The sequence below is a fragment of the Spinacia oleracea genome, chromosome 1 (genome assembly GCF_020520425.1).
Source record: "Spinacia oleracea cultivar Varoflay chromosome 1, BTI_SOV_V1, whole genome shotgun sequence".
Classification (NCBI taxonomy): Eukaryota; Viridiplantae; Streptophyta; class Magnoliopsida; order Caryophyllales; family Amaranthaceae; genus Spinacia; species Spinacia oleracea.
In genome coordinates, this window is record NC_079487.1 from 106596455 (window position 1) to 106624362 (window position 27908).

Sequence of the window (27908 nt, forward strand, 5' to 3'; positions counted from 1 at the left end):
TGTGTTTTAGAACATCTCTCTGTTGTTCTTCTTGCTGCAAAGATGCACAGGCTACATCTGCTGTGGGTAGAGGACTCATTAACAACAGTTGACTCCTCTGTGGTCCATATTCCTCATCTATGCCATTAAGAAATTGAAATAGTTTTTGCTCTTGTTTCTGAGCATCTAAGGCTTTCAAAAAGGCATTGATTTCAGCATTATACACAGTAAATTTAGGTAGAATGTTCAAGGATTCCAGTTCTTCCCATATTACACTCATACTAGTGAAATAGTCATTAATAAGCATTCCATTCTGTTTACATTCATACAGATCTCTACTTAACTTGTATTTCCTAGACCCATTCACAACAGAGAACCTTTGTTCCAGATTTATCCACATTTCTCTTGCAGTACTAAGAAACATAATGGACTTTTTTATATTATCTGAAACAGAAGAAAAAGTCCAGGATATTACCATGTCATTGCAGGTATCCCATTGTTCTGCCTTTGCTGCTTCTCTGATGACAGTTCCTTTCAGGAATCCAAGCTTTCTTTTGGATGAGAGAGTTACTTCCATGGATCTTTTCCATGTTCTATAATCTGACGGTCCAGTCAGTTTTCCCACATTTATTGAGTGAGATCCTTCAGATGGATGAAGGTACAGAGGACTGTTAACATCTATTGTAGCCATTTCACTAGTAAAGGCTTAAGCTTTCAAGATAGAAGAAAAGAAGGGAGAAGATTCAGAAATGTGTTTGTGTGTTTATGATTGGATATATGAATCATTTGCTTCTACATATTCTGCAGTCTTCTGAGCCATAGCTCTGATACCATGAAGACAAAATTACAGTAAGAGAATAAGAAGAGAAGGAAAGACAGCAGAAATGTAGGAAGGAATAAGCATTGATTTCATTTCATTCCAATCCAGCTGCAATGTTGCTGGGCACACTTCTTAAATAGTGTGGCTCCTCTTACAATCATTGATCAATTATTCTAACCTAGTACACCACATAGGACAGCACACACAAGGTGACAAAAGAGAGTCATGTGCACAAAAATACATGTTGATCCTTTTCTTGATGACTCGTACTAGGAAGCTTCCTATGAATTTCTATAGCTTGCTGTCAACATGATTCATAGACATTACTCCATAGGCAAATTGCAATAGTCACACCCATCATGACATCATCACGTTATTGGTATGATATGGTGAAACTCATCTGTCATCCAGCACTTTGGTTTACACTTTCTCATTAACTGATCACCATGTAATGTATAACCGACGTCTTGGCTTCCATAGGGGACAAACGTTATTGCGTGCTTTGTATTGTTGTAGATGAAATTCAACTATAAGTCTTGAAGGAGAAAATTTCATTTGAATTTAGCTAACTTAACTAATTGGTCATTCACGAATTTAAATTTCATTTGAATTTAGCTAAACTTAACTAATTGGCCATTTACGAATTTAAATTTCATTTGAATTTAGCTAAACTTAACTAATCGGTCATTTACGAATATATCTAATTATACTCGTTCGTGAAAGTGAATCATCTTTAAGAAAAAATGATCAATTTCGTAGAAAACTCATAGACGTGGCGACCAATGTAGCAAAGCCACGAGCACCCGTTGAAAAAACGCCTGAATTCCCGTACTCTTCACATTTACACCCCACTTGCCCACTTCAATGACTTCAATCCTAGCCGTTAGATCCCTGACTTCCCCGTTATTACCACTAACCACGTCCTTAATTGTCCACCCATAAATTACTAAACCACCCTCAAAACCCTGCAATATTTACTAATCACACCCCATTCCCCTTCTATAAATCAACTTTCCCATCTCATATTACGCAGTTTGCCAAACCATCTCCCCACCTTGGGGCCTTAAATTTCCCAAAATACCCTTCCCTCCATTTTTTCTCTCTCCTCACCTTCAAGCTTTCATCAATGGCGGCATCCTCAAAATCTCGCTCAAATGCTCCAGTTCTTCTCCCTGTTACTTTCTCCGGCTTCCAACGCTCACTTTCACCTCCTCGTAAATATTCTCACTCCACAAATTCCATGTCTCATCCGTCAGATCCTTTTTCTATTTCATCACTACCATCCAGTTTCGCATCCTCTTCGTCATCTTCTCTGTCCTCCTCCCTCCTCTTCCACCGTCCCTCGTCTCCAACCAGAGTTAATCTCTCTCCTACTACCCCTGCTCCGTTTCGCATCTCCCTCAGCCGATCACACTCCCCTAACTCCCGCGTTTCGGTACGCGATCACGTCGTTTCGAAACCGGCGAGTATAAAGCGGACGTGTATGTGCTCTCCTACCAGTCATCCTGGCTCGTTTCGTTGCTCGATGCACAGAAACGCTTCACGAGATTCTCACTCGGCCTCGTGCTCGCCTGGTCGACTTAACCTCCGGCGATCTGCAATGACGAACTCGCTCGTGCGAATAGGTACCGTTGAAGGAGATTGGGTGAAACGTGCTCTGACGGCTCTGATTCGTCCATCATCTCATCAACAGAAAAGGCGATTCGATTTTCAGCATCGACATAGTCGTCTCTCTATCATGTCGAAATCTGGCGATAATGATCATCATTGATTTGTTTCATTGTACAAGGTGGGTTGAAATTTGAAATTGAGTTTTTCCGCCATTTTTGGCGAGTTTCTGTCTCGATTTCGCAACGATCTGCTGGTGAAGGGTGATTATGGTGAATCTGAGATTCTGGACAAACTCTGGAGATATTTGGTTTGAATGTCTGAATTTGATGAGGAACAATTTGGACATTGTAGTTTGTACATAACTTAGTGGACAAAAAAAGGAGAAAAAAAATCTATAGAGATTTTAAATCTAATTAATCAATATTAAGCATTAATTAGATTTAATATTAGTAGAATTTTCTGTTTTAGAACAATTTTGTGGAGTTTGATTTGTTGCTGCTGTTGTTGTTGTTGTTGTTGTTGTTGTTGAATTTGAATCAATCTTTTCGTTTGTGTTTTTGATCGAAGCGTATTGAGCGTGCGTGTGTTTTGTGTGCAGTCGAGACGTTGGACGTTTCCGTTACGTTCGCCGTTACGTTTGGGGGACATATTCCGTTTGTCATTGCGTATTCTGTTCGGTTTGTTAGTTTGGACGAATGCCGTCGTTGATTTGGTCTCGCCGTCTGTTCTATAGGTTGCCTCCATTTTCAGGTACTTCCTTTTCAATTTTTACCTTTCTTGTTCTAATTGACCTCATTTTTTATTCTATCTTTTCCTTTTTTCATGGTTTAACTATTTTGGTTAATATGTTGCAGAGTTGCCGATATGCCGTGGTAAATTCGTACTCCCTAATACAATAAAACATTTTGATTTAACAGATCCGTGGAGATGGAGGAAACATGTTACATGTACTCCGTGTCGTGATACTATCATACTAATAATATAGATTTATGCGTGAACAAACGTGACCGAACGTGTCTAAATTAAATGAAATGAAATGAAATGATAGGTATATATATAATCATACGGAAGAAAAAGTAATAAAGATGATTACAGTAATAGAATAATACAAATGCGAAATTTTGAACCACAGTTGAGAGGCAATTTCCATGGTTTCCAGAAGGAGTGGAGTAAGGGAAAATGAGAATGGACAAAACTGAGACAAGTACGGAGAATACCTTTGCGTGGAAGGGGGGCGTTGGAGAAATATATGCTTACTTTTTCAAATAATGCAAAGATTACGCGTTAAGGGAGAGTAAAGCAAGGAGCCATTACAACATTATGACCTTAAAGAGGAATTTCATTTATTTGATTCTTTTCCCTTGGCTGGACTGGTCACTGGTGGAGGGACTTATGGACTTGCTTAATTAAGTAATAAGTTTTTAAACAAATAAATACATGTGTAACATTAGCATAAGGGCACAATGCATCCTTATTTTATTTTATTTGTATCATCAAAGTGTCTACCACGTAACTAACATTTTCATTCTCACCTCGCGTGCTTCAGTTAAGGATAAAGGGTCGGTCAATGATCTATTTTCATTTTCATAGGTTAGGATTCGAAACCCAAACAAATGAGAAACCACGGAAAATTCCTCAAATAAGTCACATGAGATTTGATCCCTTGACCACGAGGATATGAGGTGGAAAGCGATATCACTATTTTAAGATTGTCATGGGTCGCTTCCCGTCAGGTTTTGGCCCAGCTCATGGGCCATGGGACTAAACGGGTCGGGTTCGAGTCAGGCCCGCCCGACCTCGTGTTGGGCCAAACCAGCTGAAAAGTTTAAAACAGGGCCCAGGACCACAGGCCTTCGTTTCGGGTCGAGCCGTCGTGCCTAAGCCTAATTTTACTAAATTTAGCGTGCTTTGTCGTGTCAGGTTGAGTCGTGCCTTACCTTGTCGTGCTTTTTCCCATAAAATCGGGTCAGGCCCCACGGCCCACTATTTCGTGCTCGTGCCGAACCGACCCACAACTATCTTGATCACTACTCCACCACTTCAATCTTCTGCTAAGACCAACTTGGTTAGAATAACTTATGCATGGTATTGGTATGTGTTTATGCCAAAATTCGTATGGGGGCGACTTTCGGCTAGGGTCGACACTAACTAAGCAAAGAATCAACGACACAAATAAAGAGGCACGACACAGAGGAGTGTTGACGCGGAAAACCCAGGAATAAGGTAAAAAACCGCGGATAGCTATGAGGCTATCAATCCACTAAGTATTCTATATGATTGTTTATGCTTTTCTCTCTAAGAATCGATATCAAAAATCTCAAGTACAATAATGAATACTGAAACAGTTTATAGCTTAAGAGTCTTTTTGCTTGAATCAACGTGCCTTGCTTATCATTATCTTCGTCCTTTTATAGGATATTCTCAACGGTCTGATCGGTTGAGGAAATCCCACAAAGATAGGAGTATCTTTGTCACACGACTCTTCAACCTTTAACTGCTTCCGCGCTTCTCGCGGGTGTCTTGGACTCGTTCTTGCTAGCTTGACGGCGCTGCCTATCATGGGCTTTAGGTCAACTTATCTTCATCAACCCGTTTCTCGAGGACGTGTCTCAGTTGCCTGTACTCTGTCGCCTGTCCTTCGTCGGTTATACCTCGTCGTACGATGCTACGTCGGACGTATCTCCCTGGAGCTGTGTTTACCTGCGACACGACAGGACCTGGTTGACACGACATGATCAAACGTTAGAACGGTTATGTCGTTAGTCCAAAAAGTGGGATAACAGTTTGCCCCCAATTGTGAGTTTGCGGAGTCACACAGAGCAAAAGAAACAATTCAAGTTAAAAAACCGTCTTCAACTGCCTAGTTCGTGGGATAAAACCGTTCAAAATTCTAGAGTAATAAATACCAATTCACGACATGCAATAAAGTTCTTCACACCAAGTTTTTCAAAAAATTTCTAGATCCGAAAGCAGGAGAGAGAAGAGGGAGAAAGCGAAGTCGATTTTCGCACTGAGTTTGTTCGATTTCAGGTAAAATTTGCTTTCTTTTTCGATTTCCTTGTAGATTTTTGTAAGTGAGATGGGTAGATCTAAGTCGGTTGTAGCGAGAGGAAAGGGGGAGTCGGGTTCCACTCGGGTTAAGTCCCTTAACCCGATATATTCTACTGTGGTGGATCCGGCGGCTTTTGTTGAACTTGCTGGTTTGCCGCCGTCGGCGGAAGTGAAGATTCCCGGCTCGGATGAGGAAGCCTTTGACTGTCCAGAGGGGTATGTGGTTATGTATGAGTATCCGTTCACAATTGGCTTCAAGTTTCCTTTCACTCCTCTAGTTAGGTCATTTATCGAGGTTTTCCATTTGAGTCCGGGTCAGTTGATGCCCCAGATATGGCGGGTTTTCACGGTGGTGCACGGAGTTACTGCGAACTGGCGTACGCCGTTTGACCTGTCTGATTTGATGTACACTTACGACCTAGCACTGCAGAAGTGTTGTAGGTATACCTTGGTTACGAAGAAGGGGAAGACGAACTTAGGTGTTGGTTTAGGTGTGAACGACAGGGGTTGGCAGAGTCGTTTTGTCTTTGTAGGCAAAGATTCTCTGGGAGATAAAGGGCGGTTTCTGGTCGAGGGATGGACGATGGAAGGTAAATGTGTCGTTTTATCTTTGTTTCTCGTCGTTTTACTGAACGTCGCCTTACTTGGTTTTATTTTGCAGTTGTCAAGGCGTCGTCGTTGACTGAGTTGAACGCTGATTCTGAGGATAAGTATCGGAGGTTCTTGGGTTATTCTGTCGAGGATAGGTCTTTCAGTCGCGACGGAGAGTTTTTAGACGAGCAGGAGGTGGACCGGTCAGGCGACGTTGCCGAGGAGGAGGAGATAGACGAGGAATCAGGTCAACTGACTCGTCGTCGGAAAAGGTTGGATTTGCTTGAGGAGGTAGTGGCAAACTCATCGTCCGCCGAAGGTGAAGTAGGTGATATGGCTGACAACTCAGGTATTTGTCGTTTGTTTATTTCGGGGTTTGTATATATTTTTGTTTTTGCTTTGGATAATGTTTGACCTTTATTTTTTGTATTGGGTGTAGAGCATACTCTTTCGTCTCGTCCTGTGTCGAGGATGTCTCAGAGCGAGATTCAGGAGCGTGCAAGGAAGCGACTGAGGTCTTCCTCGACTTCTGGTGGACGAGGTATGACGGTCGTACCTCGGTTTTCTGCGATAGGTTCGTCGGCCGAGACGCCTGTCGTCATAGGAGCCGAAGGCTTTCATCCGATTGCTTCGTCGCCGCCTCCACAGCCGTTCAAGGCGTCGTCTGCTGCTGTCGACTTTAGTAAAGTGTCTACTTCGTCGGCCAAGAAGCGACCTGTCGAGACGGATCCTGTCGAGGAGACGGTTATCACTTTGCCCCCAAGCTTCTTGGGTGATGAAGAGGCGTCGGTTATATGGCCTTTCGCTGATCGCTTGATCTTGCCTACGACGTATCGACGATACCACGAGGTGGATCCTCTTCCTGTCGCGTCGGACGCCGCTGAGCTTAGTCTGCGGGTGAGTTTTATTTAGTTTTTTCTTCTTTTTTGTTTGCGAAAGATGTATGTTGTGTAAATCTGTTTTGGCATTGGTTTTTGCGCAGGCGTCGCAGGCTGCCTTGGCTGTACGCAGGCAGTGTTCGTTGCTGTGTGATGAGGTGACGAATGCAAGGCAGCTGACAGCGACGGCGAAGAAGGCGGCCGCGTCGTGGGAAGCGAAGTGGAAAGCTGCTGAGAAGAAGGTCGTGGATCTTGCTGCGGTGGTTAAGGCCAAGGGTGATCAATTGAAAGGTAAGGATAAGTAGTTAGCCGACGTGGCCAAAGATCTGGAGAAAGTGAAGGAGGAGTTGACCTCGACGACGGAGGAGTTGGATGGATTGAGGAGCTTGTACGACGCCCTGCAGGAGGAGGCGAAGGACGTCGAGGCTCTTGCTATATGGAGGACGCGGGCGCAGATGATGTATTCCTGCCTGATTGGGGAGACTAGCCTTTGGCCGTGTCAAAAGGAGGTGGATGACTATCTGGCTAATGGCGGCACTATGGCTGACCTGTCGGTGCCTGTGGTGGATTCGGAGGAGTTGGCTAAGACGGCTGATACTGCTAGTACTGAGGCGACGGAGGTGGATGCGGCTTTGTTGGTGGTGAGTGCGCCTGTTCCGGACCAAGAGGGGGAGGTTTTAGCTGTTGGGTGCGAAGAGGAGGCCCTCGTCGTCGTTTCTCAAGACGAGACGTTGGACGTGGCGTCGGTGGAGGCGCCAGTCGTGCCCCCAGAGCAAGAGTCGGAGCAGGAAGCCGCGGTCTCTACTCAGGAAGAAGGGATGTAATAGTTTGTAGTTTTCGAATTTCTGTTGGTTTTTGTGTTTTGTTGGTGAACTTCTTTACTCGTCGTCGATGGCGGCGACGAGGTGGTTTGGATGACTTGTGTTTTGTTTCTGTGTTTGGAATGTTTTTATTCGTCGTCGGTAGTGGCGACGCGGTGTTTGGATAATGTTTTGTGTTTGAATTTCGGAAGTCGTGGCCTTAGGGGTCGCGCGTCGTGTATGTTAAGTTTGTTTTTCTTTTCCTTAGTCGTCTGTTCTTTATGGTTATCCCGTCGCGTTTTGATGTCTTAGTTTCGTGTAGCAAATGCTTTGCAAGTAATAAGTATTGAACCGACTGATGTGTAAAATCATACCTGCGTTGTTAGTTCGTTGTCTCTTGCGATCTCGTTCTGAGTCGTACGTTGTTGCTTATGGATGTCATTCGTCGTGCGTCTTGCATTCTGCAAAAGAAAACAGGGGTCGCTAGGAGGATTGGCCGTTGGGGATGCCAACGGCCCTCCGATGCCTAAGTCAGTAATGGTTTTTTTTTTTTTTTAAATAAAGCGATAAAGAAAAGTAAAGACGACGATACGACGACTGATAAAATTGGTCGCGACGAGATTTCAAAAATGGTAGAGTTTAAGATGTGTTGCGTTCCAGCTTCGGGGGACTGACTTGCCATCTTTGGTAATGAGTCTGTATGCCCCCTTTCCGACGATTTTGTCGATCAAGTACGGTCCTTCCCAAGCTGGTGCTAACTTACCCGCGTTTAATTCTTTCGTGTTTTGAAATACTCTGCGCAGTACCCAATCTCCTTCTTTGAACATTTTCACTTTGACATTTTTGTTGAAGCATTTTGCCACGATCTGTTGTTGTGACGCCATTCTTATCAATGCTGCTTCCCTGAGATCTTCTGTGTTGTCGAGGTTTTCGCTGAGTTCTACGTCGTTTTGCTCTGGCGTCATGAGTCCATATCGTGCACTGGGCAACGTCACTTCAGGGGGAAGTACCGCTTCGCACCCGTAAACGAGTGAGAAGGGAGTCTGTCCCGTCGCCGTCCTAGGCGTCGTCCTGTTGGCCCATAGGATGGATGGCAATTCTTCTACCCATCGCCCCTTCTTGTCGTCCAACCGCTTTTTCAGCGACGCGATGATCGTTTTGTTGCTGGATTCCGCCTGTCCGTTTTCTTGGGGGTATCTGGGCGTCGACGTCTTTAGCTCGATGTTCCATGTTTTGCAGAAAGCTCTTGTCTTGTCGCTGATGAATTGTGATCCGTTGTCGCAGATGATTTCTGACGGTATTCCGAACCTGCATATTATGTTAGTCCATATGAACGAGCATACCTCTTTGTCCCTTACTTGTTGGAATGCACCTGCTTCTATCCACTTGGAAAAATAATCTGTTAGGGCTAACATGAAGACCTTTTGTCCTGGGGCGACGGGCAATTTGCCAACGATGTTCATCCCCCATTTCATGAAAGGCCACGGAGTTAGGGTTGGATGCAAGAATTCGGATGGTTTATGTGTCATACCTGCGTGTCGTTGGCACTTGTCGCACTTGGATACGTACCTCATGGAGTCCTTAAGCATTGTTGGCCAATAGTATCCATTTCTTTTGATTCTGGTTGATAAGCTTTGTCCTCCTTCGTGTCCTCCGCATTCTCCTTCGTGGTATTGTTTCAATAGTATTTCCCATTCGATCTCTTCGGCACATCGCATCAACATTCCGTTTGCTGATCGCTTAAATAGTACGTCCTGCAAAATAACATATCGTGAAGCTTTGAAAAGTATCTTTCTGGCGTCTAGTTTGTCGTCGGGTAGAGTTTCGTGCTTTAGGTAATCGAAGATGGGTTTAGTCCAACTGTCTGTGTTTGAGGTTGATAGGACGAGGCTGGCGTCTTGTGGTATGTCTTTTTCGACGGCGGGCGACAGTAGGTGTACTAGAGGTATGGTCGAGAATGGTGATTTTCTGAGTGCGGATCCTAGGTTGGCAAGGGTGTCGGCTTGCGTGTTTAGGTCTCTTGGGACTTGTTTGATGGAGAAGGGTTTGAATTTGGAAGTTAACTCTTTTGCTTTCTCGAGATACAAGGTCATTTTTAGGTCTTTAGCTTCGTAGTCGCCGTTAATCTGGTTGACGATTAGTTGTGAGTCGCTGAAGATGTTGAGTCCGCTTGCCCCTAATTCCATAGCTAATGTCATTCCGGCGATTAGCGCCTCGTATTCTGCTTCGTTGTTAGTTGCCTTGAAATCGCAGCAGATTGCCTGTGCTATCATGTCCCCTTGTGGTGACTTTAGTACGACGCCTAAACCTGCACCACGAAAGTTAGATGAGCCGTCGACGAAGAGTGTCCATATTCCTTCTATGTTGTTGATGAGTTTGACTTCGTCGTCTGCTGTCCTCTCTAAGTCGGGGCTGAAGTCTGCCACAAAATCTGCTAGGGCCTGTGATTTTACAGCCGTCCTTGGTTGATACTTGATGTCGAACCTTCCTAGTGCCATTGTCCACTTCTCCATTCGACCTGTCAGTTCTGGCCTACGCATCACGGACTTGATTGGATAGTTAGTCATCACCACTATTTGGTGAGTCTCAAAATAATGCCTTAGTTTTTTGGCTGCGGTAACGAGTGCTAAAACGAGTTTTTCGAGGGAAGAATACCTGGTTTCTGCTTCCAGTAGTGACTTACTGATGTAATAAATGGGTAGTTGTTGTGCTTCGTCCTCTCGAGCTAGGACCGCGCTCACTGCCGTCGAGCTAACGGCTAAATAGAGTTGTAAGACTTCTCCTTCTTTTGGCTTGGATAGTAGGGGCGGCGACATCATGTATTTTTTGAGGTTCTGCAGGGCTGCTTCGTGGTCGTCGGTCCAGTTAAACCCCTTGTTTTTGCGCAGGACGTCGTAAAATAATCGACACTTGTCCGACGACCGTGATATAAAACGGTTCAGTGCCGCCACTCTCCCTGTCAAGCGTTGTACCTCTTTTATGTTCCGCGGGGATTGAATGTTGATGATCGCGCGCACTTGGTCGGGGTTGGCCTCGATTCCTCGTTGGGTGACGATGTAACCTAAGAATTTTCCTGCGGACACTCCGAAAGAACATTTAGTCGGGTTAAGTTTCATACCGTACTTTTTTAGTATGTCGAAGGATTGTCGTAAGTGTTCCACGTGATCGTCAGCCCTCCTCGATTTCACCAGCATGTCGTCAATGTATACCTCCATTGTGTCTCCGAGTTGGTCTTTAAACATCTTGTTGACTAATCTTTGGTACGTCGCACCTGCATTTTTAAGACCAAAAGGCATGACTTTATAACAATAAATTCCTCTATCTGTTACAAAAGATGTTTTTTCCTGGTCGTCTGGGTGCATAAGGATTTGGTTGTATCCTGAGTAGGCGTCCATGAATGTGAGTAGCTCGTGTCCGTCTGTGGCGTCGACCAGGGCGTCGATGTGCGGTAGAGGGAATGGGTCCTTGGGGCAAGCTTTGTTGATATCTGTGAAGTCGATGCAGACTCTCCATTTTCCGTTCTTTTTGCTGACGACGACGACGTTTGCTAACCAGTCTGGATATTTGACTTCTCTGATCTTCCCTGAATCTATCAGGTTTTGGACTTCTTCGTCTATGATTTTATTCCTTTCGGGTGCGAACTTACGTCGTTTCTGTTTTACCGGTCTGAAGCTGGGGTCGATGTTGAGCTTGTGGGTAATCACGTCTGGGCTGATTCCTGTCATGTCCTCGTGCGACCAAGCGAAACAGTCCGAGTTTTCTCTTAGAAACGACACTATCTGACTTTTGATGTTGTCAGGCAGTGAGGCTCCGATCCTTATGACTTGGTCTGGCTTTGTCTGGTCTAGTACTATCTCGTCGATTTGTTGGTCGTCGGGGTCGTCCGACGTCGACCCTGGCTGTAATTGCTAGATGGGTGACTTGGATGGTTTCAGTGCTGTCTCGTAACATTTCTTCGCATCCCTTTGCTGCCCTTTGATTTCCATGACCCCCCACTTGGTTGGAAACTTGATTGATTGGTGATATGTTGATGGCACTGCTTTCATTTTGTGGATCCATGGTCGTCCTAGGATGACGTTGTACGCTGATGGACAATCGACGACGTTGAACTTGGTCATCATGTTGACGCCTTCTGCGTATGTAGGCAGCGATATCTCTCCTACCGTCCGTAGTGCTTCTCCACTGAACCCTACCAGGACTGTTGATCTCCGTACTATGTTTTTCTCTTCTAATCCCATTTCTTGTAGTGCTTCCAAGAACAGTACGTTGGCTGAGCTTCCGTTGTCGACCAGTATCCTTTTGATCAATGCGTTCCCTATTGGGAGAGATATTACCAACCCGTCGTGGTGCTCCCGCTGTGTATCTACAGAATCTGAATCGTCGAAAGTGATAGCCATTGCGGTCAGGGACCTGTGTAGTGCGGCCTCGTCTTCGGTTTGTCCCTCTTCAACGGTCTCAGATTCGCCCCTGTTAATTTTTTTAGCTGCAGAAGAGGTTAGCCCACAAATATCTGAACCACCGGAAATAACATTTACCACTTTACTGAATGGTGGTGGGTCTGGTCGCTCGCTGCTTGTCGCTGGGCCGGGCAGGGTGGTTTGCTCTTTGGAAAATGTTTCTTTTCCCTTGTCGCTCAGCAGTTCCTTTAGATGCCCCCGTTTCAGGAGGTATGCGACTTCCTTTCTGAGGGAGATGCATTCCTCGGTTGTGTGTCCGTTGTCGCGGTGGAAGTCGCACCATTTGCTCATGTCCTTCATGGAGTCCGGTCTGTCGTTCTTCCGGGGCCATCTGACTGTTCCACCTACATTTTGAAGGGCGTTTACCACACCTCCAATGTCGACGTTGAAGCCGTAGTCGGAGATGTTAGGGTGTTCGACCCGTTCGTTCCTGTAAACATTGTTAGTATCATAATACTGATTGACACTTTGTACCTGGTTTTGCCGAACATATGGTTGGTGTCGCCAATTGTTGTTCCTTGGGGTGTACGATCTTCTGTCGCTGCTGCCCCCTATCGATCGTTGAGATGCTGTTCGGATAACCTCGTCGTCTTCGATTCGCATCTGGGCGGTGGCCCTTGATCGCACCTCTTCGAAAGTTGCACAGGGATATTTGGTTATTTCCCGGTATAGCTCCGAATTGGGGATGAGGCCTCTCTTGAACGCCTCAATAGCAGTCCTGACATCACAATTTTTTATACCAATTTTTTCACAATTAAAACGGTTAAAATAATCGCGTACCGACTCGGTTGGCCCTTGAACCAACCGATAGAGATCACTGGTTTGTTTTTCTAACTGGCGACTGCTGGCGAATTGTTGGTAGAAGGCGTTGATGAGGTCGGACAAACAGGAGATGGATCTGGGAGGGACGTTCGTGAGCCATTCCAAAGCTGCTCCATCAAGGGTGCCGCCGAATGATTTGCACATAACAGGTTCTACTAGGTCGTGCGGAATCCCGATCTGCCACATGCGCTGCTTGTAGAAGTTGACGTGCCTATGGGGGTCGGACGTCCCGTCGTACAGGGTGGTCCAGGTTGGGAGTCGGAGTGTGTGCGGAACTGTCACCCTAGCGATCGCTTCGCAGAATGGCGACGCGGCGTACCCGTCGGTCGGCTCGGTCTCCACTGGTGTAGGTGCCCCGGGGAACCTGGTCATCAACTTCATCAGGCGGGAATAGTGCTTTGTCATGCGTGCATCCATCTTGTTCAGGCGTTGGGTCACCGGATCGGGAGCTTCTTTGTCTTCTTCCTCACGGGTTTCCTCCTCATCGTCGGTCACATCTTCAAAGTCATCGGGCATCTCGAACGTTAGCTTTTTTGGCTTCCCACCTTTGTAGCGGGACTGGTGCTTGTTGCTCTTTACAGATTCGAGCTCTTTCTGGAGGGTTTCATTGGATGCCCTCTCTTGGGCTAGCTCGGCTTGGGCTTTCTCGTAAGCCGCCTTCATCTCTGCGATCGTCATCTCTCCAGTAGCCATGGTGAAAGGGGTGCTTTTGTGTAAAACCTAGTTAATGTCCCCACAGACGGCGCCAAACTGTTTATGCCAAAATTCGTATGGGGGCGACTTTCGGCTAGGGTCGACACTAACTAAGCAAAGAATCAACGACACAAATAAAGAGGCACGACACAGAGGAGTGTTGACGCGGAAAACCCAGGAATAAGGTAAAAAACCGCGGATAGCTATGAGGCTATCAATCCACTAAGTATTCTATATGATTGTTTATGCTTTTCTCTCTAAGAATCGATATCAAAAATCTCAAGTACAATAATGAATACTGAAACAGTTTATAGCTTAAGAGTCTTTTTGCTTGAATCAACGTGCCTTGCTTATCATTATCTTCGTCCTTTTATAGGATATTCTCAACGGTCTGATCGGTTGAGGAAATCCCACAAAGATAGGAGTATCTTTGTCACACGACTCTTCAACCTTTAACTGCTTCCGCGCTTCTCGCGGGTGTCTTGGACTCGTTCTTGCTAGCTTGACGGCGCTGCCTATCATGGGCTTTAGGTCAACTTATCTTCATCAACCCGTTTCTCGAGGACGTGTCTCAGTTGCCTGTACTCTGTCGCCTGTCCTTCGTCGGTTATACCTCGTCGTACGATGCTACGTCGGACGTATCTCCCTGGAGCTGTGTTTACCTGCGACACGACAGGACCTGGTTGACACGACATGATCAAACGTTAGAACGGTTATGTCGTTAGTCCAAAAAGTGGGATAACAGTATGATCTATTATTGATACCAACATTTCAAGAATAACTTGTAAATTATTCCGAATCACTTAGCTTGGCATAGATTCTGCAAGTATTTATGCAAATTAACTTTTTCACGTATAGTATGTCCTTAATGATACTTCGTTTGAGCATATACGAAGCATAAACTGCTTAGAAAAAAGTAGAATGTTTTTTATGCCATTTCGTAATGGTAATGTGGAATTCTATCAATTGATTGGTGGAGTGTTTTGTAGGTTTTTTTGTAATGGATGCAAATTAATATGCAAGTTTAGCAAGCTTTACACATGAAGTCATTACATAAAAAACTACTTCCGTATATATGGAGTATTGGAGTAGCTATTAATTAGTTGAACAAAATGCAACAACTCAAACAGTAATAAATGATAACCTTTACGAAATTCTAGCTAGTAGATTTCTTTTTAACAAGGAAATATAATACAAGGACGCACACTGCTAAAATGCACATTATCATCGTCAAAGTATATAACATCGCACTGCCTCCATAGCTAGAACAACTAGTAGTAAAAAAAATTAACACACTGCGTATACCTTTGTTTCTTATTTTACGCTAATTAAAGTCGACAAGTCAACATATATCTCCCCCAAATTTGACTTTATATGACCTAATCAAATGTATTTTAAGTTTCCATTCATAAATTAAACGTATTTGGAGTAAATGTCAAAAGAAGATTCCAAAGTTTCAATTCATAAATCGCCAAATTTGCCGACCTTTTGAGTTCAAAGTTTGTAGCTCACTAGAAATTTAGTTTCTATAATATAAACTTTGACATATAAAAATTAAAATTTTTGAAGATGAATGAGTCAATATGACCGCCTCCCACCAATTATAAAAAAGAATGACTTCATATTCTAATATAATTTTGAAATTCAACATTTATATACTATGTACATTTGGCCTCACTTTGATATGGTGCTCAAATGGCCATTCAAGCTCTATAAAGGCAAAGTGCTTTAATCTTCATTACTTTAAAATAACTTCTAAGTTTTAACTTTCCTAATAAGTCGTGTAAATTTAATTTGCCTAACACATAATCACAAAATTTACCATCCCTGTAAATTATTAAGTGCACCCGGTATACCATGCATCGAAGAATAATTTATGTCCATTGGTGAGCCCTCTTATGTTTTCTCCTCACATTAAAGGAAAAATGTGAGAGGGTACACGGTTCACCCGGGTGCACCTAATATCCTCTTTTTTTTCTTTTTTGTCGTTGTTGCATTGACATGTACTCCACATTAGGGAGTACTCCCTTTGTCTCTAAAATAAAATATTGTCCATGTACCACAATTAGATGTACGTATTTATTTGTCTCATAACTTATTTATTTTGTGATCCTCAATTCCTCATACTCCATTTGCTTTTAATTATACCCAACTTTTAATAAATTAAAATTTTCCTATGAAACAATTTTTTAAAGACGGAGATAGTACATAACTACTTAGTGTCCTTTAAACGGAGAGCACCATTTGTGCCTGCACGAGAAAATAGGGAGAAAATGGAAAACTACTTTGGCAGTTGGTATTTTATGTTGTTTGTGTGTCATTGTGTGTGACGGGGGAGGGAGGGATGAAGCCATGAAGGTGGTTGAGAAGTCAATGTTGATTGTTCATGTTGAAAACAATTACTCCACTTTGTAGGACTAGGTACTATGACTAAAGAGAAACCAGAATGATTTTATCTGTAACAATGTCGTGGTGTGACACCAATCAATGCCTTAAAGTTAAATGTTCCCCGCTAAATACACGCGGACTAGTACCAACCGATTCCTTTGAAACACTCTCCAATATACCCTTCGGTGTACGATGAACAATCATATTAAGAACACCCTTAAATAAGCAATAGATACGTAAAACACTCATTTTACGATCCAAAAATATAACGGTCCACACCCGTGAATGCACAACGCCACACGCCCTCGCCCAGTCCCGATGCACGTGTGTGTGGAGACTAGACCCACATCTCTTGTCTTCTAACAAATCATTACAGTGTGGTACTATGTGAGGTAAAAAAATCAATTGCCTGTTGGTTCAGTGGTGATTAGTGTTGAACTTGGTAGGGAGAACTCGTGTTCGATCCACCGCAACAACAATTAGGAGGGGACTGAAACCTATCCACCCATAACTCGCCCCGAATTTGGATTAGCCCTAAGGGTGAATCGGATGCTAACACCAAAAAACTATGTGAGGTAAAAAGAGTAAGTTTCTTTTTTTTTTTCAATTTGGGAACCGATCATATATATGTGTGGGTTTTGTGCTATATGTGGATCATGCGGATGGAACTTGGAAGGTCCCATGAATTTATTATTCTCTAAAAACTTGGGCTAAAATATGAACCTTATAGTTCAAAATTCGTCCGACCCAAAAAATATTACGTATACATTTCAGTCCAAATACGAGTCCAGCCCAATCCAAGAATTTTGACCATCGAGCCCATAATTTATGGACAAAGTCGCTTCGCCCCATATCTTAATCTAGAATAGAGTCCTTATTACCCTTACGATAATTATTGGGAAGGCAAGAAAGTTAGAAAGTACAGTACAATCAACATTTTTAGTTCCTGTCAAAAAAAAAAAAACATCTTTAGTTATTCTCTTTTTTCTTTTTGGAGGGAACTTTAGTTATTCTTTTCCCTCGTTCTTGAATGCCTTTTTTTTCCCCTCATTCTTGAATGCCCTTTTTTTATTTATCGAAACCTCATTAATTCTTCAATGCATCTTAAACTTTTGTTGTTCATTTGTCTGAAACAATGGATTTATAGGTGCTTTATTGTCATGTTCTATCCGAAAAAAATCAATTGAGATTGTTTTCAAAGATCTTATACATGCAAATTTGCAAGCTGAAAATTCAACAAACTTTTTATGAAATTATATGTGTGAAATAGTGAAAGCACCTAAAATGACTTTATTACGACTAAATAGGCAAATAGCGCATTGTTAATTGTTCACATACAAAACAAGTAAAATGCATTGGGTTCAAACTTCAAAGTATCTCGCAAACTCCCTATATTAAAATCATCTTATGCTTATCTTATTTTCAGTTACTTGCGTATTTTAATATTAATAAGTTCGTTTAAGGTTAATGAACTCAAACAATTTAAAATATTTTCATGCCTCCCTTATTTTCACCTACTTTTAGGAAATTAATTTGGATAAGATAGATTCCAGAAAAACAAGGTGCTCAACAAATTTAATTTTCAAATGTATCCCAGTTTCAGATGAACAAAGATTACTGAAATATGAAAATGTAACGTGTAAGCCTCTTTTAAAACTTACTAGATTTTACCCCGTGCGATGCACGGATTCTATTAAATTGTTATGTATATACCAATTTTATATACTTCGTATTACATTAAATTAGTTTTTGATTTTGTATTAAATTTCATTTTATTTAAAAATAAATAAATTTATGAGAGTGTTTGTTTTTGGATGAAATTGTATATGCGTAATATTATTAATTAATTAATTAAAATATCTACGTGGCGTTTAACTATTTATCTACGTGGCACTCGACTTTTTTAATTCAAAATTGATTTTGAAATCTTATTTTTCATTGGCCGAAACCATTAGATTCTCTACATGGCGCTCTAATATTGGATAATGAATTTTATTTATTTTATTTTAGATTAGTGTTTGATTTTTAATGAATTTTGTTTTAGATTTTTTTTTAAATTATTATAGTGTTTGATTTAAGATGGAGTTCTATATATTAGTAATTAATTAATTAAAATATGTATGTGGCACCTAATTAATTATCTACATGGCAATCGATTTTTTTAATTCAAAAATAAATTGGAAATCTTATTTTTCATTGGCCGAAACCATTAGTAATCCTAGGTGGCGTTCTAATATTTCAGCAAATACGCCTCCTTTATATATATATATATACTAGATTTAAGCCCGTGCGATGCACGATTTTTTTTAAATATGATTTGTTAATCGTTCTTAGAACTATACTCACTTACTATTGTGATCAAGAATTGCGTTAATCATTTATTTTATTTTATTTTAATTGTGAGATCCAATTTGTACTTTTATTTTTTTAACTCTTATTAGTTATTACTATGGATAAATAACAAGCTAAAACAACTACTCCCTTTGCCTCTAATGTTACACTTTCGAATGTTAACGGTATTCATAATTGAAGAGAATCTACTAAACTCTTTCCAATACTTAAGAAAAAACATATTCATGTAGGGTCTTGTTTGATCCATTTTTATGGGTACATTAAGAATATCAATGTTATTATTTTGTCTAATGTATTATTAGAGATTAAAGTGATACAAAATACGTATTGGCAAACATGAAAAATAGAAACTGTAATGTCTGATTATTTGTTAAAAAACAATTTAAAGAATTTCCTAGATCATTTTTCTAAATAAACCCGCCAAATCATTACAACATGTGTTATCATATATAAATAGGTGTTTTATAAATTACACATATAATAGAAAGTTAAAATAGATCCCTATTCAAGTTAGAATATAAATATTTTCTTAACATTGAAAATGTTTATGCATAAGAGTCTCATAGAAAAACCGAGTTTATAAAATGGTTAGTTCAATAATGGAAAAACTCGAGTTAGTTATTCATGTGATGCTATTAGAACTCTATTAAATACTTAATAATAATTATCATAATTAAAATTTATGATATGAATTGATCCAAATATCAAACGTTTAATATAAATAAAACTCTATTACATGCTTGATAATTATCTAAAAATAGAAGTTAATCGTATATCATGTGTATGTTATCGCACTTTTATAATAATGTATTAGTAAAGTAATTGTCATTACCTACTTGTTACCAGCTTTGAAACATTAGTTGTTGTTTTCTTGGTAATTTCGTGCTTAAATACTGTATACGACTATAATAATGTATTAGTAATTGTCATTTGAATTAATTATTCGCATCTAGCACTTGAAGAGTTGTAGTCTTGTAGGGGTTTAAATCACGGGTTACACTCTATGTTACGAATATCAAAGGCTTAATGTAAGTAAAACTCTATTATGTTAAAAAGTAGAAGTACGTAGGATAAATTTACGTTGAAAATCTACTATCATTTTGTTTGTTATCATCTTTTCAAATATTTATCTTATCACTATGGATAATTTACACGTAGTACAAAACATGGAAGAGATAGAATATGATAAATTTTCGTTAGGATATTTTATTCGTATGGGGTATTTTAAAGATAATTAGAATGCTATTTTAGTTATCATCTTTTATAATATTTATCTTATCATTACGGGTAACATATATAGAATATAAAGCATGGAAGAGATAGAATATGATAAATTTTCGTTAGAACATTTTTCATATGGAATATTTTAAAGATAATAATGATGCTATGTTAATTATAGACTCCTTAAAAAAGTATTAGCATTATCTGACTCAAATTCCAACTGAAAAACGCAATCCAAACTGGGAAAAAAAGTTGGATCATAATCACACCATACATTAGAGAAGTGAATACTTATTAAAAATTAATTAGAAGCTATCACACCATGCATTATTTTTAATAGTTCGTCTATTGTTTCAGTATAAGACCCCAAATTTAGATTCGTTTATGTTCAGGCTGACCATTATTTTGGTTTAGTATAATATGTTGGAGCCAACTATTAAAAACAACGTTGTTAATAGCTTAAAGTGTAGCCTAAACTATATCAATTAAAGTTGTTACCGTTTAGGCTAAAATTAAATTGTGTTTACGTATTGGTTTACTTGTTTACCTCTTTTCATCCATCACCTCTCACGGTTGTGATTAACGGTTTTATGTGTGATATTAGGGTAGAGTTCACCTTGCTTTTGTAGTGTACATCTTATATACGGAAAACCTATTGTTGCAGCATTAGTTTATATATGCAGCACATGATCTTGAATCTGTTTTTGTTCTCTCTTTACAGTGCTTAAACAAATACAAATTGTTTATCTCCAACATAATGGACTTGCTTAAAAAAGGAAATATCCAGATATCTAAACATCTAAAGAATAAGAGGGATCTGAGAAGGTAGGAGGAGAATTGAAAAAATGAAACAATTGAGGAGTTTGGCCAAAGTCTTCCTCCTTAATTGAACCTAAGGGAATTCTATAGTATTTTAAAGGAAAAGGAAATGCAAGCAATTAAGGAGAGAACCAATTTACTTTTATTAATCATCAGCACAGTTTTAGGATTATACTTCATATAAACTCTAATTCAAGTCACGGCATTTATAACGCAACTTCAACTAAAATTGTGAAGGCTATTAAGATGAAAGCTTCAAACACATGAAGGTTCCTTTGAACCATGCAAACTACTTCGTATACCATTATATAATAACGAAAATACTCAGTATATAATTGTGTGCTCGTATATTAATTACGGCTACACGGACCTAATTAACTAAAATTATACCATCAACCGTGAGTTTTTGTGGATTGTTGAAGTAGGATTTTTGGTAGCCATGAGCTTATATGTATATATATACAAAAAGGTAAAAGAAAAGTAAGATAATTTTTTGTTGAAATCTATCTTTATCATATTATGTATCTATCTTTTTTTTTAATTATAATGTAAATAAAATTCTAATGTAAATGTAAATAACCTTCTAACGAAATTTTTAGGTGTTAGCACTCTTATGGTGTTAGGATTCTTAACATAAAGTAAGATTTTGATACCTAACATTCCAACGGAAACTTTGATCCAATGGAAATTTTAATTTATCCTTTTTTTTAATTAATTAAAATATATTAATAATGATTTTGTTTTAATTTATCTTTTTTTTTAATTAATTAAAATATATTAATAATGATTTTGTGACTGGACATTCCTACATGGCGCTCCGAATGCTCTCCAAAAAACTCCCCTTTATATATATATATTAGATTAGATTTCCCATTCTACATCAACATGAAACTTATTTACCAAACTATTGTCCACGTAGGCTAGGTTAAAGTTAATCCGTTTTTATTATTTATTTTTCCAAACTAAAACTAGCGGTTATACCAGTAAACCACTATCTCAGATAGCGGTTATACCAGTAAAACTGCTATCTCATATATCGGTTTTGGTCAAAAAGCTTCTACTAGAGATGGTTATTTTTTACTTAAACCCGCTATCTGAGATAACGGTTATACTATTAAACCGCTATTTGAGATAGCGGTTTTGGTTTGCAAGCCGTTGTTCTGGGTAAAAGTATTGTTATCTGAGATAGTAGTTATATTGGGTCAAACCGCTATTTTAGGTAGCGATTTTACTGGGTGTAACCGCTATCAGAGATAGCGGTTTTAGTCAGGAAAACAAATTAAATGTAACTCCGATCCTACGTGGACCGCAATTTGGATTATACTATTAAACCGCTATTTCAGGTAGCGATTTTACTGGTTGAACATTTATTGAAAATCTAATGAACATAGAGAATCATTTTAATGTATATGTACTAGTGAAATATTTAAATTATATGTTCATTGGCTATATGTTATTTGGGTATGAGATATATGTTCTTTGTATTTGAATTACATGTCCATTTAAAAACAGGGTGCACAGTGAGCATTGTGCACCCGGGGTACATAAAACATATTTTCTACATGGACGGTAATTTGTAAATAAATTTTATTTCGACGGGGAGAAATAAGTTTTAAAATGTCATTACTTAAAAAGGCATCTAAATTTAATTTACACGGAAAATGATATAACTTGAAGTACTCCGTAATAAGTTTGGATAAATTCGGATAAGGAATTAACAATATATCAATTAAATTCTGTGGGTTTGGTTCACAGAATCGCAGCCGCGACCCCAAATTCTGTGGTCTGATAGTCATCTTCTCAAGAAATAAACTCCATCTCTCCTACCCACACATTTCAACCAACACCATTTCAATCCCCCCAATTCCCACCAGTCAACCGCCATCATCAAACCTTACAATGTCGTCCTCTTCGATTCTAAGAACAGCCAAATCATCAATTAATTTAATCCCCACCACCCAACGCCTCCCTGTCCGCCATCTATCCACCGCCGCGAGTGGTGGCGCTATTCAGGGGGATCCACAACCGTCTTCCTCCGAAACCAACCCCAGATCATGGGTTCTGAAATTGGTTTCTGGAATTGCAGTTGGGTCAAGCTTAGGGGCTTTATTTTACCCAGTTTCGCCTAATCATGATTGCGATGTTAATGATAATGTTTCATCTTCTTCCTCATCTTCTGTTTTTGATTATTTTAAAGGAAAATCAATGTTGACTTTTGCTGATTGGTCATCTGCTCCCACAGAAGCTACTTCCATTTCTTCTTTGGATTCCGTACCTCGTTCTCTCTCCTTGAAGAATTCCAGATTTCTCTTTCCGGGTATGTCTTCTATCGTTTTGTTTTTTTTTGTTTCTATTTCCGGATTTCGCAGTCATGATCTATAATGTTTTACGTGGAAAAATGTTTTTAGATTGGGTGAAGGATTCTAGGTTTTGTTTTGGTGTATAGGAGCAATGATGTAGGCGGGATTTGACATCGGGTTTTAATTAACACCCACAAGTCTTTATTTCTTTAAACGACTATTGACTTGTTTTGTTGTATTCCATATTGGGGCATTGTGTAGTTTGCGTTGATGCTACCTGAAACTGGTCTTGGTTATGTTTGATATTATGATAGGGAAATCATAGTGCAATATGGGTTTCATAGTACAATTGTGGATGTGTCATGTTTGCTCGAATTGCGTTGATCATGGCTTCATGGTGTTTTGTTGAATTTCGCAAATTGAGAATTGTTGAATTAGGTATGTTTAATTGCAAAATGAATTCTTCGGAAGGAGTGAATACAGTAAAATGGGGGGAAGATATCGCGGTTTATCCATGTTCAATTGTTAATGATGGAATACTGGATTACTTTAGGAAGCTATCTTTGTGGTTTCATGCGAAATGTACTTAAGAAACTGCAATTTCTTGACAATTTTGAAGGAGAGGTGTGTAAATTGAAATGGCTGATCTGCAATGTCCTGACTATCTTTGTTTATGGTGCTTGCTTGTTCCACTCCTTTTTTGGCTAACCCATCGCAGCTTTTTTTGGCCCCTCGAAAGGCGTGCTCTACTGGAATAGTTCAATCTTATTTTCTAACAACATCTTGCAGTAGTTCACTGTGTGCATCACCACAATGCACACATCCTCCACATTCATTTTATGTAGGAGGCCTTGGCTGTTTAGCTTAACTATATTCCTCGACGTAGCCAAGAACCCAGTTGAGAATATTCTCCCCCCCCCCCCCCCCCCCCCCCCGGAATTGGTCAATAGGAGAATTATTGCTTGTACTTATCCTCAAAAATATTTTGTTCAAGAAAAATGCACTGATCTGCCTCGTAGAATGGGTACATTAAGCTGCAAATCAATGCCTGACAGAGGATTAAATTGGTGGACTTTGCTGCTTTATTGGGTTAGAGAAATTTCTTTGGAGCTGAACCTGAGTAACAAAATGCATCTCCATCGTATAACTGGAATTTCCCCCCTTATCATTCATTATTGTTGTTGTCTTATTGTCTTTCCATACTACAGTATATTGTACACTTACACAGTGACTACAACCGCAACCTTTTATTCTGTTAATATAATGGTAGGCGCTGAGGTTTTTAAGGCTTTCCATTTTTCTTAATTTAGGGAATAATGCACTGTGAGACTCTTTCCTTGGTTCCAGTTAAGTTCTATTTTTTTTCGTATGTGTGTGTCTGAGAGAGAGAGATACTACGCTTGTTCCATTGCAGAGAAACCCTTTGGAGCCTTTTGGAATTGCAAAGAGGTTGTTTCCATTATTTGGATTATTGTCACCTGCTTTGCTTTCCAATTCAAACATAGTGCTTGGGGTTGATTCCCTCATTCATTTTATTAGGATAGGTGCATGATATTTTATTTTAAATTTCAATTTGTGTAATACCTTTGATACTCATTTAGTTCCTCCTTTTGTTTTTTTTTCTTTCTTTTCTGGCAGATGCGTTTAGGAGGAAGGTCTTTTTTAAGTATGAGAAACGTATGAGGATGCGAAGTCCTCCAGAGAAGGTATCTATGAAAGATCATATGATTCTTCTAGAAGTAGTTTTCTTGGAAGTTTGCTCTAATTTTATGTTCTTTCTTTGCATTTTGGACGACGAGATAGCCAAACAACCAAACGTCGTACTATAGACTATTGTGAACTAATTGATAAAATTGTTACTCTTGTTAAGGAAGCTTTCACTGCTGGTTTGTGATTTTGGGGTTAAGACATTGAAACAAGGTTTAAAATGTATTCCCTCTAAAAAAAAAACAGATTTAAAATCTCTTGTGCAGCTATCTACCGGAGTAGTTTAAAATATAATATGCCAAGCTATTATTAGGAGAGGAATTGTGTGCATGGAGACAATGTATTGCACAGGATGACCTCTGGAGCTCCTTAATTGGTCAGTCTTTGGTTGTTCATGCCTTCTCAAAGGATTTAAATCAAAGACCTTGGCTAAGTTTCTTAATTTTCTTTAGGCATCATACTAATTCCAGTAGCCAGAGTCTGAGTGAGGTCTCTAATGGTCTATCCCATAACATAAACTATATAATTATCCAGTTATAATTTTGTAACTTTTGATGAGGCGTGTTATCAGTCCTCCATGTGGTTTGCACTTAATCTTAATTCACTTTTCTTGTCATGCACTGTATGAAGGTGTTCGAGTACTTTGCATCTGTTCAAAGTTCTTCTGGAGAAATACTGATGACGCCATCGGATTTGATGCGAGCTGTTGTCCCTGTTTTCCCCCCATCTGAGTCAGGTCTAGTCCGAGATGGGTACCTTTCAGGGGAGAGGTGTCCTGGCGAGTTAAGATGTCCTGCTTCTGAGTTTTTTATGCTGTTTGACGTGAATAATGATGGACTAATTTCTTTCAAAGAGTGAGTTGTTCTGATACTTCTCAATGTGTAAGAATTCTCAGTAGTTTTGTTTACTTTTGTATATTCGTGAATTTTATTCGTCCAGTCCATGTACTCTATTTCCTGCCAATTCTTTGATTTGAGATGGGTAAGAATTGTTCTGAGATGTCATTGTGTCAGGTACATATTTTTTGTGACCCTACTCAGCATTCCTGAATCAAGCTTCTCTGTGGCTTTCAAGATGTTTGATCTTGATAAAAACGGGTGAGTATATGTCGTTTGTTCTGCATTGCACTCTGCTTCCGATTTGAAAAATCGCCCAAATAGTTAACCATTTACTATACATTAACCGGGTGTGTATGTTTATGGTTTTAGAGAGATTGACAGGGATGAATTCAAAAAAGTCATGGCTCTGATGAGAAATCAAAACAGGCAAGGATCTACTCACCGTGATGGGCTTAGACATGGTTTCAAGCTAGGAGGTTCTGTGGAAAACGGGGGCTTACTTGAGTATTTCTTTGGCGAAACTGGTGAAATGCAGTTACATTATGACAGATTTGTCCGATTTTTAAGAAAATTACATGATGAAGTAAGCCAATTGTATATGACTACACATCTCCATTTTTTAATTTTCTATTTTTGTTTTTTTGAGTATTGAAATGTGCCAATGATCTATGTTGCAGATTGTGAGATTAGAGTTTTCCCACTATGATTATAAATCACAAGGGACTATATCAGCAAAGGATTTTGCTCTCTCCATGGTAGCTTCTGCTGATTTAAATCATGTAAACAAGTTGCTTGAACGGGTTGATGAATTAGACAATTGCCCAGAGCTTAGCAGTACACGCATCTCAGAGGACCAATTCTGCAAATTTGCAGAACTACGTACAAAGCTGGAGCCTTTTTCTTTGGCCTTGTTGGCATATGGTAAAGTTAATGGTTTACTGACAAGAAAGGACTTCCAACGAGCCGCATCTCAGGTATTGCATTGCTGACTCCTGAGTATTGTGTCCATGAATCTTGACGATTCTGATATATTTTTTTTGTTGGTTTTGTGAAACTAGGAATCCTAGAAATTTAGAAAATGTTCAATTAGTGAATGTCGCTATATACATGTTTTGTCTGCACTCTGCAGTATGATTTACGTTGAAAAGACAACTAATACTGCGACAGAAAGATGAATTGTTAATCAACAGCCAGAACTAGACTAATAAGACTATAGATAGTATTCAAATATAACCCACGAGTACACAAAAGACAACAGCATACATTAAGAAACCCATATTTCCTGGCAAGGGATGCCAAATCCGGGTTTCACATATTACAACCGACAGAGCAAGGAAAATATGGTACTACTGTCATGATTTGTTGATTACTACTCCATTACTTGGGCAATGAAGAAGTTGATAAGCTTGATTTAACGCCCCAAGTGATACAATTTGAGATTTTATGTAACCTATTTCCTTTTCCGGATGTTTGATGTACTTTTTTGGGTTTGGGATGCCAGGTGTGTGGTGTTGATCTGAATGACAATGTGGTGGATATCGTTTTCCATGTTTTTGATGCAAACCGTGATGGGAACTTGTGTGCCGAAGAATTTCTGAGAGTTCTTCAGAAACGGGCAAGAGACATTGCCCAACCAAATGAGACTGGAATTTTGGGCTTTTTGTCATGCTGCCGTAACTGTGCAAATAATTGTTCCTTCTCCCGGCTATTTTCTTGATTCAAAACTGAAGTTCTGGATGTCACGGACTGCAAAATGAAGCTTCAGTTCCATGACATAGAAACCCGGTGTGGAAACTTTGAACCTAGCCTCACTGATCTGTCTGACTGCTGAAAGAAAGTGACAATAGGTAGTCGAGGCTTAAGAGGTACAGAAAGGCAGGAGAAGGTGGTCATCATATCCCGTCTTTTTTTAACCACGGATATAATCTAGATTAATACCTAGTTGTATACTTGTAATCTGACGAAGAAACCATAGCTCGTGATGATATACAAGTCTCTACCATCATAATACAGGTGGTTGTAAATTTTGTTCAAAACGGTAGTGTAAGAAATACTAAGAATACTTAGTTTTGCAGATATATCCTTGTTCATGCATTTCCCTTGCAACCAGGTTTAAGCATGTAACTGTTTTACGTTCAAGCCGTTAAAGTAAATGGCATATATAAATATAGTTCTATTTTCATCCATGCTTCCCTGATTTTATTGTTTTTTAGCCACTTTTTTTCTCTACTGTTCTCACTTCTCACCTTCTGGTTTCTAAAGTGCCTTAAAAAAACACCTGCAAAAAATGACCGTATTCCTCAAGACTCTGTAGTTTGTACCGAACAACTTCGTTGACGGTTCACATCTTCCATGGAATCTTGCAAGACGAAGAAGAAATGCCTTTGTCTTTGTCTTTGTCTTTCTTGATGTTATTGTGGTCAACTTTCTCATCTTGCGTGAAAGTGAACACTAGACTTGGTCCAGTCTCCGGTGGCTTATTTATTTTTTTCGATTCATTCTTTGCGATATTCAAGTACTTCGCTATTAAATCCTTGCTTTCTTAAGTTTTCGCGAATAACTAAAGGGTTAGTTTGGTAT

The 27908-nt window shown here is 39.8% G+C and overlaps 4 protein-coding genes across 4 annotated transcripts; 3 read left to right on the plus strand and 1 right to left on the minus strand.

The window, feature by feature from the left end:
• The first annotated feature begins 1804 nt into the window (after positions 1 to 1804).
• Positions 1805 to 2966, plus strand: LOC110801154 (uncharacterized). Its single transcript, XM_022006481.2, has one exon. It carries the CDS (start codon positions 1926 to 1928, stop codon positions 2568 to 2570), a length of 645 nt encoding a protein of 214 aa, XP_021862173.1. The 5' UTR covers positions 1805 to 1925; the 3' UTR covers positions 2571 to 2966.
• A 42-nt stretch (positions 2967 to 3008) lies between these two features.
• Positions 3009 to 8199, plus strand: LOC110801156 (uncharacterized). The gene is made up of 5 exons (XM_056838679.1): positions 3009 to 3160; positions 3265 to 6051; positions 6123 to 6401; positions 6492 to 6949; positions 7035 to 8199. The coding sequence occupies exons 2-5, from the start codon at positions 5490 to 5492 to the stop codon at positions 7233 to 7235; spliced, it is 1500 nt and encodes a 499-aa protein (XP_056694657.1). The 5' UTR covers positions 3009 to 3160; positions 3265 to 5489; the 3' UTR covers positions 7236 to 8199.
• Positions 8200 to 11638: 3439 nt separating this feature from the next.
• On the minus strand, positions 11639 to 13702 carry LOC110801144 (uncharacterized). Its single transcript, XM_056834417.1, has 2 exons — positions 12993 to 13702; positions 11639 to 12905 (listed from the first exon to the last, which is right to left on the minus strand). The coding sequence occupies exons 1-2, from the start codon at positions 13700 to 13702 to the stop codon at positions 11639 to 11641; spliced, it is 1977 nt and encodes a 658-aa protein (XP_056690395.1).
• Positions 13703 to 22221: 8519 nt separating this feature from the next.
• On the plus strand, positions 22222 to 27512 carry LOC110801133 (calcium uptake protein, mitochondrial). The gene is made up of 7 exons (XM_022006452.2): positions 22222 to 22799; positions 24421 to 24488; positions 25120 to 25343; positions 25503 to 25586; positions 25698 to 25911; positions 26006 to 26302; positions 26830 to 27512. Exons 1-7 carry the CDS (start codon positions 22382 to 22384, stop codon positions 27043 to 27045), a joined length of 1521 nt encoding a protein of 506 aa, XP_021862144.1. The 5' UTR covers positions 22222 to 22381; the 3' UTR covers positions 27046 to 27512.
• The last annotated feature ends 396 nt before the right edge of the window (positions 27513 to 27908 follow it).

Bases quoted from the DNA above. Each gene is read 5' to 3' on its own strand.
- LOC110801144 (XM_056834417.1), bottom strand. From the start codon at position 13,702: ATGGCTACTGGAGAGATGACGATCGCAGAGATGAAGGCGGCTTACGAG. The intron at 12,906-12,992 runs GTTGGTTCAAGG...TTGTGATGTCAG, and splicing joins CAAACCAGTGATCTCTATCG to GACTGCTATTGAGGCGTTCA.
- LOC110801154 (XM_022006481.2), top strand. From the start codon at position 1,926: ATGGCGGCATCCTCAAAATCTCGCTCAAATGCTCCAGTTCTTCTCCCT.
- LOC110801133 (XM_022006452.2), top strand. From the start codon at position 22,382: ATGTCGTCCTCTTCGATTCTAAGAACAGCCAAATCATCAATTAATTTA. The intron at 25,587-25,697 runs GTGAGTATATGT...TTATGGTTTTAG, and splicing joins TTTGATCTTGATAAAAACGG to AGAGATTGACAGGGATGAAT. The intron at 26,303-26,829 runs GTATTGCATTGC...TTGGGATGCCAG, and splicing joins TCCAACGAGCCGCATCTCAG to GTGTGTGGTGTTGATCTGAA.
- LOC110801156 (XM_056838679.1), top strand. From the start codon at position 5,490: ATGGGTAGATCTAAGTCGGTTGTAGCGAGAGGAAAGGGGGAGTCGGGT. The intron at 6,052-6,122 runs GTAAATGTGTCG...TTTATTTTGCAG, and splicing joins CGAGGGATGGACGATGGAAG to TTGTCAAGGCGTCGTCGTTG. The intron at 6,950-7,034 runs GTGAGTTTTATT...GTTTTTGCGCAG, and splicing joins CCGCTGAGCTTAGTCTGCGG to GCGTCGCAGGCTGCCTTGGC.